Source organism: Cydia fagiglandana, chromosome 2 (assembly GCF_963556715.1).
Source record: "Cydia fagiglandana chromosome 2, ilCydFagi1.1, whole genome shotgun sequence".
Lineage (NCBI taxonomy): Eukaryota > Metazoa > Arthropoda > Insecta > Lepidoptera > Tortricidae > Cydia > Cydia fagiglandana.
The window spans coordinates 1,427,744-1,440,674 of NC_085933.1; the positions used below are offsets into that span (position 1 = coordinate 1,427,744).

At 39.5% G+C, this 12,931-nt stretch overlaps 1 protein-coding gene across 1 annotated transcript in view; it reads left to right on the top strand.

Moving 5' to 3' along the window:
* LOC134674060 (mothers against decapentaplegic homolog 6) overlaps positions 1 to 12,896 on the top strand; it is a 38,265-nt gene extending 25,369 nt beyond the window's left edge. The window contains exons 3-5 of the mRNA XM_063532113.1: positions 5,551 to 5,631; positions 8,263 to 8,435; positions 10,057 to 12,896. Coding sequence (XP_063388183.1) covers positions 5,551 to 5,631; positions 8,263 to 8,435; positions 10,057 to 10,401 — 599 coding nt within the window. The 3' untranslated portion in view covers positions 10,402 to 12,896. The remainder of the gene's footprint in view (positions 1 to 5,550; positions 5,632 to 8,262; positions 8,436 to 10,056) is intronic.
* The last annotated feature ends 35 nt before the right edge of the window (positions 12,897 to 12,931 follow it).

Genomic DNA, 12,931 nt, shown 5'->3' on the forward strand with positions numbered 1-12,931 from the left:
CCAATGAAAGTTCAGCAGCAACGCCACCAAAGTCGATAAGTGATCGGAGCTTATTCTTAACTACTGGCCTGGATCGGGTTAAGGTGATTCCAACGGCAACCATCTTGTGGTCTGTTACATCTGTTTCGCAAACCATACCTACTACTTTAGATTTCGATCTGACAAAAATGTGGTCTAAGCAAGCACGCTCTCTAGTGGGTTTACTTATGGCTGACGCTAAACCATGTTCGCTCATGAGGCACAAGTATTCAGTAACATTAGCTCTGTGCACATCATCTGAAAGTATATCGATATTAATATACGGACGCAATTTTATTTTCTGAATTGCGACTTTTATTTTGGCATTTAAAGCACCAGGCTATTATTGTTCTGTGCATATTTTTGACCATTTGTCATAGAAAAGGAAACTCTTACACAGGTATAAACAGAAAACAGAGAAATTACGATGCAAATAAAAATAAACAAAATAAAAATACATGATAAGACGTGCAAATACATTTGGGCAATAAATTTGGTCGCCCTAAAGCCCTACGGCTCGATTCTGAAAATGTATTAGATCTCTACTAGACCTCAGCAAGTTACGATATGGATAATTTAAAGATATTTGTAAGATATGTCAAATTTGACGTTTCCGCGATTCTGGAGGTCCTCTTGAACGATTTCGACAAGATAGATATGTCAAATTTGACGTTTCCGCGATTCCGGAGGTCCTCTTGAACGATTTCGACAAGTTATGACTTAGATATCCAAGTCACATCTAGTCGATATCTAATGTAAATCTAGTTGATCTCTATATCGTTTCTAGATCTTGTGATTATCTCGTTTCCCGAATACGCGTGCTAGACAAAATTACAGGTATCATTTTTTAAAATTTAAACCAAAACATTACTTTGCTAATGCGGATGCGAAAAGATAACTTACTAACCCGTTATACTTACTTGCGTATTTTTTACATGCAATTAATGTTCCCACTAGGGCATGCTCCCGGGAAATCCCGGTTCTCATATTCCCGGGAATTCCCGGGAATTTTATGGTGTCAAAAGAACCGGTACTGAAGACCCGGTACCGGTACTTCCCGGTTCTCATCATATGACTATTTATTCCCATTTCAATAGTAGTCATGTTTTAGTACTTTAGCTCAGGACATTATATAACATTTAATAATGGTGCTATGAAATGGGGGACCCAAATAACCCGACAAACTAACCTAGTAAAGTAGGCATTCGTGCCGTCATAGTGCTGAGTGCATCGACTACGCTACGGCCGTGTGGCTCGGCCCAGGCGGAGGCAATGTGTGCCGGTTAATTTCGTAAAATAGGTTGAAACGCCAATTAAGTCTTTGTTTATAATAAAATAAGTCATTTATTAATTCTTATGCAATTATTCATATGAAAATAAGTCATTCATAAAAATTGTACGCTAACAGAAACAATTTCTTAAAAGTAATCAAAAGATGCCTTGAGAACCGGGAAGAACCGGGAATCCCGGTTCCGGCAATGCCCAGAACCGGGAAATGAAATTCTTGGTACCGGGACCGGTACTGCATGCCCTAGTTCCCACCCTCCCACCGCAAAAATAAATATGCAAAGAAATATAACAAACCACCACTAAAAGAACAATAGGTACTCGACACGTGTTTCGCCTCTCTACGAGGCATCTTCAGATGTTCATTTTTTTACAAGATTTTATTTAAGGTGACAGTCCATTTCCAACGAAAGCTGCATTACTGCTCATTTTACTATGGAAATTGACAATGACAGCGACGCGTTCAGTAGTAGTAGTGCAGCTGCAATCAGAAATTTATTTATTTATTTTATTTATTTATTTAGATATTTAATTCAGAAATAGAATGTTACCATTAGTTTCACCTATCCCGCTGTCTGTAGGTACTCAAATCTTGCAAGTTAAATTTGATCCACTTTCCGGTTTCCGATGGAGCTGAAATTCTGCATGCATGTAGAAATCGGATGACAATGCAATATTATGGTACCATCGAGCTGATCTGATGATGGAGACAGGAGGTGGCCATAGGAACTCTGTGATGAAACAACGCAACTTAATTATATTAGGGTTTTTTAGAATTGTCTCGATGAGTATTAGTTATCTGTCGTAAAAAAAGTACACACAGCGATAAAAGCTTGTACCAAAAATGAAATTTTTGCTAAAAACTTATTTATATTATTGATTTTAAACGTATATCTTATGAAGGCTAGCGATATATATCTGTCGTTATCCGCTTATCGTTAGTCGCTGTCGCTACCACGGCGCGGAAATTCACACGCTGCTTTCAGGGTTGTCGCTTGCTAAGTTGATATGTTTAAGATTTTCTTGATTTATTTATCATTATTGCCATGTTTGAACGAATCAAATCGTCGTAGCTTACTCGCATAGCTGTAACTGTAACCAATATAACATCAAACAACATAATAACAAAAAATATGTACATCTTATGGCTCAGCCATTTCGTAATTAAAAAAATCGACAAAAAATCCAAAGATCGAACCTGCTCACAAAATTTCACGGGAATCTGTTGAGAAATGCGATCTGTATATATACATAGAGAAGAGAAGAAGCTTTTCTGAACGCTTCGCTCGTGCTTTGCTTGGTGAAGAATAAGCTGTGTGACGGCCCTGACGTGCGCCGGCGCCGAATAGTTGAAAGCTCAATGACACCGGCGGCCGAGGAATGCCCACGTAGCTTTTTATTGCACTTCCCGCTACGCTCGGCACTACATCACTATTCTCTATTTTTTATGCTATAAGTACTAAACTATCGATTTTCCAACTATTTTAGAAGAATTTTTTCTTTCAACTTCCTTTCCAAGCCTAAAAAGATTATATTAGTGCCGTTACAAGCAGAGTACATATGGCAATAATGTGCGTAAATCATGTATCTATACTCAAACAAAATATTGGTACATAAATATATGTCAAAGACTCATTTCAAAACATTGCTACGCAATCCTTAATAATCCTTTTGTCGATGTAAGTGCCTAGGATGACTCACGCTAGACCGGGCCGTGCCCGGGCCGAGGCGTCCGACATGGCGTTTTCTATGACGGCTGATCGGTGATCACGTGGTGCTTTCCATAGAAAACGAAGCTCCGGAAGCTCCGGCTGTAAAAAATTTGTGCAGTTAAAATAATTTTTCATCTCTATCTTTTATGTTGAAATTATTTAAAAAATATATAACTTAGAATCCAATCAGTCGGACTTTGAAAAAACAATTATACTTTCTAAATCACGTTTCGGTAAACTCAAACCTTCACCAAGTGTGACATTCCAGCGTCCATTATTATGTAGAGTTAAAAACAGAGAGTATGTTGTTAAACAACAGTTTCCTCCAGTACAGCGTTATGTCATGTACACGTGTTGGTATTTCAAAACATAGCATTTCTACATTAAATGTTGAGAGCGGTGAGGCCCGATTTGACTTAAGAATGTAATAGAAATAGAAACGTAACTACCAAAAAATAACCGAGAGGCAAACTGAGCTTTGAGGCATATTATAATAACCAAGTACATGTCTAGTAGGTACTCATACACAGAGAAGTTCAGAATAAAAAGGCTTATTATATTAGGTATAATAAAAAATTGTGACAGGTGACGACTCTCTTAGGGGTCCAAATGTATTCATTATTTTATTTTGTTGTTTAGGAAAAAGCAGAAGAACATTTTTTGACGCGAATAAAATGTTCTGCTTTTTTTAAATCAGAACACGATACCGAATATGCCCTTAAACAGATCCCCACTATTTATGTTACACCTTGTATGTTACAGATTTTATCAGCGAAATCGCAATATTAACTTAAAAACGGCCAATTTCAAAGCACTTAATTATACGTTTCATTATGTTATAAATTAAGATATGTATCAGTATCAAAGTACGTTTTAATTCATTATTATTTTGTATTATGAGTAGAATAGGTGTGGTCTCAGTTTTACATAATTACAACGTATATAAGCTATATGACCTTCATTTGGTCGATTAAATGCTAATACCTGTGTATGTTTCTTGATTATATACTATGATATATAAGCGTAATATATACTGTTTTTATACATTTTAATTGCAGGAACAAATAACTAAATTTTCTGTATTGTGTGGTTCTTTTAGTCGAATGACTATTAATTAACATACTGTCAGGAAAAGGTTGTCCTAGTAATTTATAGGCAGTTATGTTACGCTACTTGGAGACTAGTAATTTAGATTTTTCCAAGCTTTTTTACTTTTCTCCAAGTTTTTTAATATGCTTATTTCAAATTTTTCTTTTCTCTTTTCAGCTATTAATGCACGATAACATTCAAATATTCATAATCACAGGGTACATACTTAGAGAGTGCAAGCCCATAGGATGGACGTGGGTTATAAATGTTATAATTTTGGAAATTACCCTTTTCGGGGACATGAAATGACACTTTCCCCGCAGGCGGAGCCGCAGACATGGCTAGTATAATATAAAAGAAATCACATATCACCAAAATCATTCATCAGTACCGAACCTCGCAAGAAACAAGTATAAGACGGTCTATAAATCCGTCTGCGACGCGCCCGTGTGCGTACACGCACACACGCCTGCGTAGAACCAATAACGACATAAATCCACAGTCAAGGCTAATCTAATCTCGATCTTATGCAACATTAATTAAGTCTAGAATCCTGGAGTGACTGATCTTTTGTTTTTGGACCGGCTCTCCACAGGTGTCCTTATGTGATGTCATCTCGAGACAGGTCCTATAGTCGATATATGATCAGAATATGTTTTTTTGGTTATAGCTCAGGATTTTTCCTTGAGTTTTTTTAAATGATAATTTAGACTATATTTAAATCAGTCATTCATAAAGGCAAAAGTCATAAAGAGGCTATATAACTACCTAAATGAAACTTTATTTTTGACATACGAAAGTGACTCACAACTTGATTTATTACTGTAAGTTTTGCTACACGTACAGTCCTGTACGGATATGGTGGTCGTTCTTGTCTACGTGACAGCGTGATAAAACGGTGTCCGTCACTTTCTATCCCACGGTGTTAAAAAGTGACAGTTATTTTATCACGTGGATAAAGATGGATAAAGCCATCCATAATACGCCGGCCGGCTGAGCGGTGTTATATTATTAACACGATAACTTGTTAGTTCAAATAAAATTCTTTATTCCAAAACGTCGTGGATCAACCCACTCGCTACATTTCGCTGAAGTATAGCATAACCTTCCCTATCCTCTGCCTAACTTTAAACTATTAACTGTCTTCTAGTGTTTAGTTGGGGTTTCTAACAAAACCTGACACTCGCTAAGTCCCTCCGCAATCGAAGGACTAAAAATCCTGTCATGTTAGGGGCAATCCTGACATGTTAGGGGCAACCCTGACATGTTAGGGGCAATCCTGACATGTTAGGGGTAAACCTGACACTGATGACACCCTACTAGCATATATAGCTAGGGCCACCATATGTCATTCTGCGTCATTTGCAGGTCTGCATAGCACAGTCCTCTGAACTCCTCTGTGATTAGTCGGTTTATTTAAGGATATATGTTCGTTTGATTCCAGACCACGGAGAGAGCACAGCAGACGCGAGGAGGACCGACCACGAGCGGCTAACTGCGGGCTCTCTCGCCACTGACGGCGAAGGTAACTATCCTATTATCCTATCTACTATTTTATCGACTTTGGTATCGCTGGGGCGATGAGGTTAAAGCGGACTCGCGCGATCTTCAAGCCGATAACTGGCGGGAGATTGCGCAGAGGGGCTAATAAGACTGACAAAGAAAAATGTCCGCAATTTGCGAACTTCGATTTTCGCGGTTATAGCCCAGGATCGAGGCAACTGCCGTTTACTCGTGTCGGAGGCCAAGACTCATTTTGGGTCGCTGCGCCATCAAGTAGTAGTACCTATAGTAGTATCTTCCGAAAGTAAGTCTTTCAGTGTCGAGGCATCATACAAATCACTACCGAGTAAGGCGCTTTATGTATCGCGCTTGCATCACACCGCCACGCCTGCTGAAGGCGTGGATTATATACACCAGAACACTGGTTACACGCTGAGTTTGTTCTATCTTCGATCGCGCCACTCGTGCACTGCAACTCTTTAGTGGTGCGCGCTACCACTACAGAAGGCCATCGAGTGCGCCGATTTCTGGCCGAAGCCAGATATTTGGCTAACCTGTAGAGGTTTCCCCAAGGGAGTATTAAACGAGTTCTTCAAAGGGAACAACAGGTTTTTAAATGTTCGGCAACGTGCAACGGACAGAGTAGTAGTATATCTACATTCGCAAGCATCTATAGGCTGTGGTGATCACTTACAAACCGCCCTGCTTGCAAGTTTGCCACCGGCGGCCTGGTATATCAAAAGTATCAACAAACATTGACCGAACCTCGCCTGCACTTAATACATTTTAACATAATTTATCTATTATGTAAGTAGGGCTAGCCCTTTATAACCTATTATAAAGCAGATAACGTCACGTATGGACAAACACGGTTTAAAGTTAAATCTCGGAGCAACGGCCTCGCACTCGAACTTAGTTCCTGCCGGCGTAGCCAAGGTTACAATCGCTATCGCTTCGACAACGAAAAGCATTATGTCTCTCTATCACTCTTCCATATTAGTGCGACAGTGACAGTTGCGTTTCGATCGCTACGGAGCGTAAGCGATTGGCATCTTGGCTACGCGGCCTGATAAGTCGTAACTAGGTGAAGATACGTGGAGGAGAATAGGAGTGGAATTCGAACTTTGATTTCGAATTGATTTTTTTTTGTTGATGAAGTCCGTCTAACTAAGCTAATTCTGCACTGAGTTTGACAGAACAGTACCTATGGTAGTGTATTTATTTTATAGGAATTAACATTTACTTCCACATTGTTTCTTTGCAAAGTCTGTGCAAAGTAAACTTGATTTGACTCTATTTATAAAGTCTGTGTGGAAAGAGAAGAGTTGTAGAATGTATTGGATCCCATACATTTCACGACTCTTCTCTTTCCGCACAGACTCTATTACAAAGTTCATGACATTTAGCAGGAACATTTTTAAGCATGTTCGAATATGGGAAGTTTGGGCCAGAAGGTTAAAGCAGTTAGACCAAGGGATTACAAACTGTTTTGGCCGTCAAGCCCGCTCTTTAAAGTTTCTAACGGGCTGGATTGTATATACAATTTTCGCAAGCTAAATTGACAGTCTCGCGGGCATAGTTTGGAAATCCGTAGTTAGAGTTACATAGTTAAGGTTTCTTCGGGGCGAACTATTTCCCATCAAAATACTGTTTTCGCGAATTACACCAGAATGATTCGGCCAGAAACCCAGGGCCGTGGCACCACGTGTGTAACCTTGACGATCGATCGCCGCCGCCCCGGCGCCACCAAGCCGGCGGCGTGGGACTGCGATGTCTACTGGGGAAGGTGGGATTTTGATTTTGTGTTCTCCAGAGTCTCCTGGGTTTAGATCGTTTATGATTTTTATGAAGTACCTCAATCGAAAAATGACTATCTTCCACAGCTTTCTGGTACCTACATAAAATTTTACCCACATAAAATATTTAGATAAATCGATATCCCGTAAGGTTTACTTATGTTAAACCTGTTATCATACTGTCAGTCTGTCAAGTTACTATATTTCGACAATTTTATCTTCGTCTCTTGCTATAACCAATCTGCACAGTCTGACTAAAACCAAGGATTCAAACCCAGGATGTGGCAATCTCTAAAACAAAACTAGCCGGCGTCAAAACGCTTTCCATACGTTACACGCCAGTTAACGTGGACTTTCTACCTTGGCATGCTCTGCTGGAACCGACATCCGACAACAATGAGTGATGTAATCCCTAATATTAATGCTGCTGTCACGGCGAGCCCGGATTCCTTGCGGGGTTATAAATAAGAACTTTGAACTCACCTGTTTATGCACTTGCGTGCATACTTGAAACACATGAACTGAACTATTTCATGTCAGCTCTAACTATTGAACTAAATACAACATGACTATTTTTCTAACATTTACCTATAATTCGCGAGATGAATAGGTACATAGGTGAACAACTTTTTACTATGGGATCAAAGGTAAACACTCCAAAATTGGTAGTCTCATAGGGAATGTCGACATTGGGGACCTAAGCAAGGTGACAATCGTTCACAGCAAATGCCAATCTAAACTGAGATAATTCATGGGAATGGGTCTTTTGGCAATACACTTCATAGTTCATTAACTATTTGGCAGCCGCCATGATTCTGAATTCCTGTGGTTTAGAAACTTATTTTTTCCAATTCCAGAGAAAGGCACGTGGGAAACGGAGTGGTGCCGGCTAGCGTACTGGGAGCTGGCGCGGCGCGTGGGCCGGCAGTTCGGCGTGCGCGTGCGCTGCGTGGATGTGTTCGGCGGCGCCGGCGCCGGCCGCGCCGGCCTCTGTCTCGACGCGTTGGAGGACGCCACTAAAGCTGATCAGGTAAACAACCTTTAACAGAAAAAGACAACAAAGCCATCATTTTATGTTTACTTCACCAAATGCAAGAGAGGTAATAAGTACGTATCTAAATATTGTTGTTATTTAGATACGTATTACCTTGTTATATTGTTTTGTCGTTAAGGTTTTATTGTTTTAAAGTTGTTGGAGTTGCGTTAAAAATAAGGGGAATGCAATAAGACAATTGTTAATTGTTGTTGTTGCTTATAAGTAGGTGTGCCGTGTGCCTTTAATATTTCAAGAGATTGGATTCGGTTGATTCGGGATTCGTTTATCATGCAGATTCTGATATGATGACAAAAGGATCAATGTTGAATTAAATATACATAGTCAGTGTAAAAAAAATTAAGTACGTAAACTTATATGGTTGCAATGGACATAACACATAACGCCTGCCTACAAAATACTAAAGGCCGTATAGACTTATGATTCTAGTGATCCAAAGGTTATCATGTCATGTCTCACTACGCGCAGTATTGAAATCAGTGCTAAATTTAGTTTGATAAAGATTTAGTACCGTTTATCATACTATATGTATATGTGTGGCCTCCTATCACTATCACTTGCACCTAAATAACGTCTTTTTACACAAATTGACTAAGCCCCACAGTAATCTCAAGAAGGCTCGTGTTGTGGGTACTCAGACAACGATATATATAATATATAAATACTTAAATATATAGTAAACAACCATGACTCAGGAACAAGTATCTGTATCATCATACAAATAAATGCCCTTACCAGGATTCGAACACGGGACCATCGGCTTCATAGGCAGGGTCACTATCCACTAGGCCAGACTGGTCATCGCTCATATTATTATACATTTCATTAGAACTATTCTCAGATTGACAGTTTTGTACTATAATATCGTTCAATATTGACCATTATCCGTTGTTGAATGTTAAATTACTCTGTATATATTTGTCTACAATTATCAATGATTTCAATATCTTTCGAAATACGAAGAGAATTTATTTACATCAGCACTCTAAAATTTTAATTGCTTAATCTATTATAATTATAACCTAACAGTAGTAATAACTAGAATTCCAATATTAATTAGATAAGCAGGTACTAAAATGAGTACCATTTTAGTACCACTTAGCGTACTAGTAAATAGGTTCAATAATTAAAATAAAATTATGCATTTTCATACAAGCTTGACCTCAAACGTTATATATATGGCCCTAGTCATTTTACTAGCGTACCTACTCGCGGTTAAACATATTTTTTTATGATGAACTAGCTTTTGCCCGCGACTTCGTCTGCGTGTAGTTATGATAAGTAGTGATTGATAAAAAACTGTCCTATGTCCTACCCCGGGCCAACGATCCAGCGGTTTATACGTGAAGAGGGAACAGATGGACAGAAGGAGTTACTTTCGCATTTAAAATAGGATCATGATCTGTACGTCCGGTAGAAACTTGAAGCGAACTGCATCGCAGCCATAATTGTGTTTTTAGTTTTAAGATATATATGTATGCTAGTTTTAAGGTATTTATCTATGTCTATGGCCCAATAGTTGCCTGAAAATAAATGTTTTCATTCATTCATTATTAATTTTCTACGAGAACTAACGAGACCATTTATTTGGTTCCAGGTGAAGAAGATCCGATCCAAAATCGGTCTGGGCGTGACTCTCTCCCTGGAGTCGGACGGCGTGTGGCTGTACAACAGGAGCCAGCAGCCCGTGTTCTGCAGCTCGCCGGCGCTGGACGCGGCGGCGGCGCGCGCGCTGCTGGTGTGGCGCGTGCCGCCCGGGCACTGCCTGCGCGTGTTCGACCCCGCCGCGCCGCCGCCCGCGGCCTCGCTGCCGCACGTCGGCCCCGTGGACCCGCGCTCCGTGCGCATCTCCTTCGCCAAGGGCTGGGGCCCCAAGTACTCGCGCCGGGACGTCACCGCCTGCCCCTGCTGGCTCGAGGTCCTCCTCGCGCCCCCCAGCTGACCCTAGTGCTTATAAAACTTTTTATACGGGATTGTGTTTTTATAAACGTTTTTACGGACGCGGTGTTCATGAACTTAACCAATTATTTATGTGATGTTAAAATTTAAACAGGTTTATGTGGAGAGGCCTTGTGACCAGTGATTTTAATGAATTTATTGTGTGAATGTGTTCTCACGGGAGACGCGGGACGTTAGGAGAGCCACCATTGTCATTACCGCATTACTTCATGTCATTACCATGTCACTTTCAGTCATTACCATGTCACGCCATTTTTCGTGAAGTAACTCGCTGAAATTGGAGAAGCCAATTTTTTGTGGAGTGCGACTTATTGCCTCTATCCGCTGCTGCGTTTTCTGTGAGCATTGCTCTGTGTCACATCGTCACATCTACAAATATGTCAGCTTCATTGTGACATTAACCCTTTCAGAACAGATCAATACCCACGAGTGAGGTGATGAGATCATTTTTAACACATGTCAATAGCCTGCATTTCAGTTGTGTTTATGTCCCGTCATGTTATTCCTGTTTTTAAGGAGTAACATGATCACATTGACGTCACGACGTATTTTCGTGGCTGATATATTTGTAGCGGCAAGTCTTGTGATACGTAGCACTTTTGAAAGTCATGATATTTATGAGGCCTTACTGTCAACACTGTGTGCACCATGTATAGTCACCTATACAATTGTAAGGATTGTATTATGTATAGCGCTCGACTTAAGACAACGCGAGACTGTAAATAATAAATTAATACTTACAATTATGTACTATAAATATGTAATTAAACTATTTATATTTTAAAATATGCCTTACCTTAGATTGTACAATTATTTAAGAGTTAGTGTATAGAGTTCTTTTTGTACAGTAATTGACACTGATGTATTGCGAGATAGTTTGTTTAATGTGAAGGCTGTGTAAGCATTTCTAAGCGGCCTTGCGCCGAGCTACACCGGGAACCATGGCGATGTCACTAAACAGTGCTGACATTCCCGTCAACCGACCGACGTGACACTACTCTTAAACTACGAAGATCTGCCAATTTTATAATAAAATGATTTAAAAATAGATAGGTAATGTCTACAGAATAAACATTGTGCCTTGCGTTGTATTCAAGTACCTATAATAAATCCAAAATTTACGTAGGATACTACTGTCAATTTCACTGGCCTATAAAGTTAAGTCTTTACATAGTTATACAAATGTTTGAATGGAAAAGCTCGAATTTAAGGGTAAAGTATATACATAACACGCTTTAGGACCGAGTGAGTCGATGACAATAAAGTTTATCTAGTCTTTAAAGGTCTAGCTTCGTTATCCGCGGCTGCCGTCTCGGCCAGGGTGACTCGCTGTCAATGTCACTACCGTTACCGTTTGCTGTCACTACCGGTTTCACTATTGACTGTTTCTAAAAATATTTTTTCGGCATTTCTTTACATATACATATATGCAAACCAGATGAAACTCATGTGTAGTTTCACTTTTAAGAATACTTGCATGCATTTTGGCCGATTCGGTAGGGAGTAGTTTTTTTACCAAGATATAAAATCACAAGTAGCCGATCGGTTTAATCCTTTAGTCTGCTAATTTTTTTTTTTAATACTTACTGTTTTGGATTCTTATTAGTATTATTAATTCGTATTTTTCAAGCAACGATTGGTACCCGTCTTTCTACTGGAATAGATTAAGAAATGACTTGAACTGTGCGGCTACTCGTGACTATCTTTGTTGCGAATTCTGTGTAACTTTACTAGGCACTGCTCAATGTATTCATTGTTTCATTCCGGGGGCCTAGCTAAGATGCCAATCGTTCAAAGAAATGGTTATGTCTCTCTGTCGCACAGAAATGTGATAGAGAGACATTACCGTTTCGTTAAGGCATAAACGATTGACATTTTTGCTAGGCCCTCTGAATCAATAAGCTATCGCGGCTACTTATTTACACGTAGCTCCATTTTTAAGTGACCAATAGAAAATCTTGAAATTAATGCCCACTGACCAATTAATGTATTTAAATCAAATTTTTGTCACACTTGAACTGTCCAAGAGTTTAATTTTACTAAAAAAAACTGTTTTTAAAACCGTTCGATAGGTCTATAAAATGCAATAGTTTTGTCAAAATATTATTTATAATGGTACCTTATAAGATGCCGGTAATAGGTAAATTTAGCTGATAATAGCCATTGAAATTTCAGTCACTTTAGAAAATTAAGGTCAATATAGGGAAGTTCGGATAAATTTATTGCTTGGATGACCTTCATAGGGCATTGTGTTTTATGCGTACGTCGCTCAGAGACAGTCGGAAAGGAAGATCACTCCTTCTGCTCTACCGATCTTTATCCTTACCACGAGTTTTACACTGACATATTCGCTAGCGACTGCATAACTAACTCACTATGCAGCTCCTTCATACTGACATTGCTTCAAGCGAGATGCAATGCGTTTGAGTTGACGTTGTCGCTAGCGTTTAAAGGGGCCCACTGGTTAACAGTCCGCCGGACGGTATCGGCCTGTCAGTTGTTCGGAACTGTCA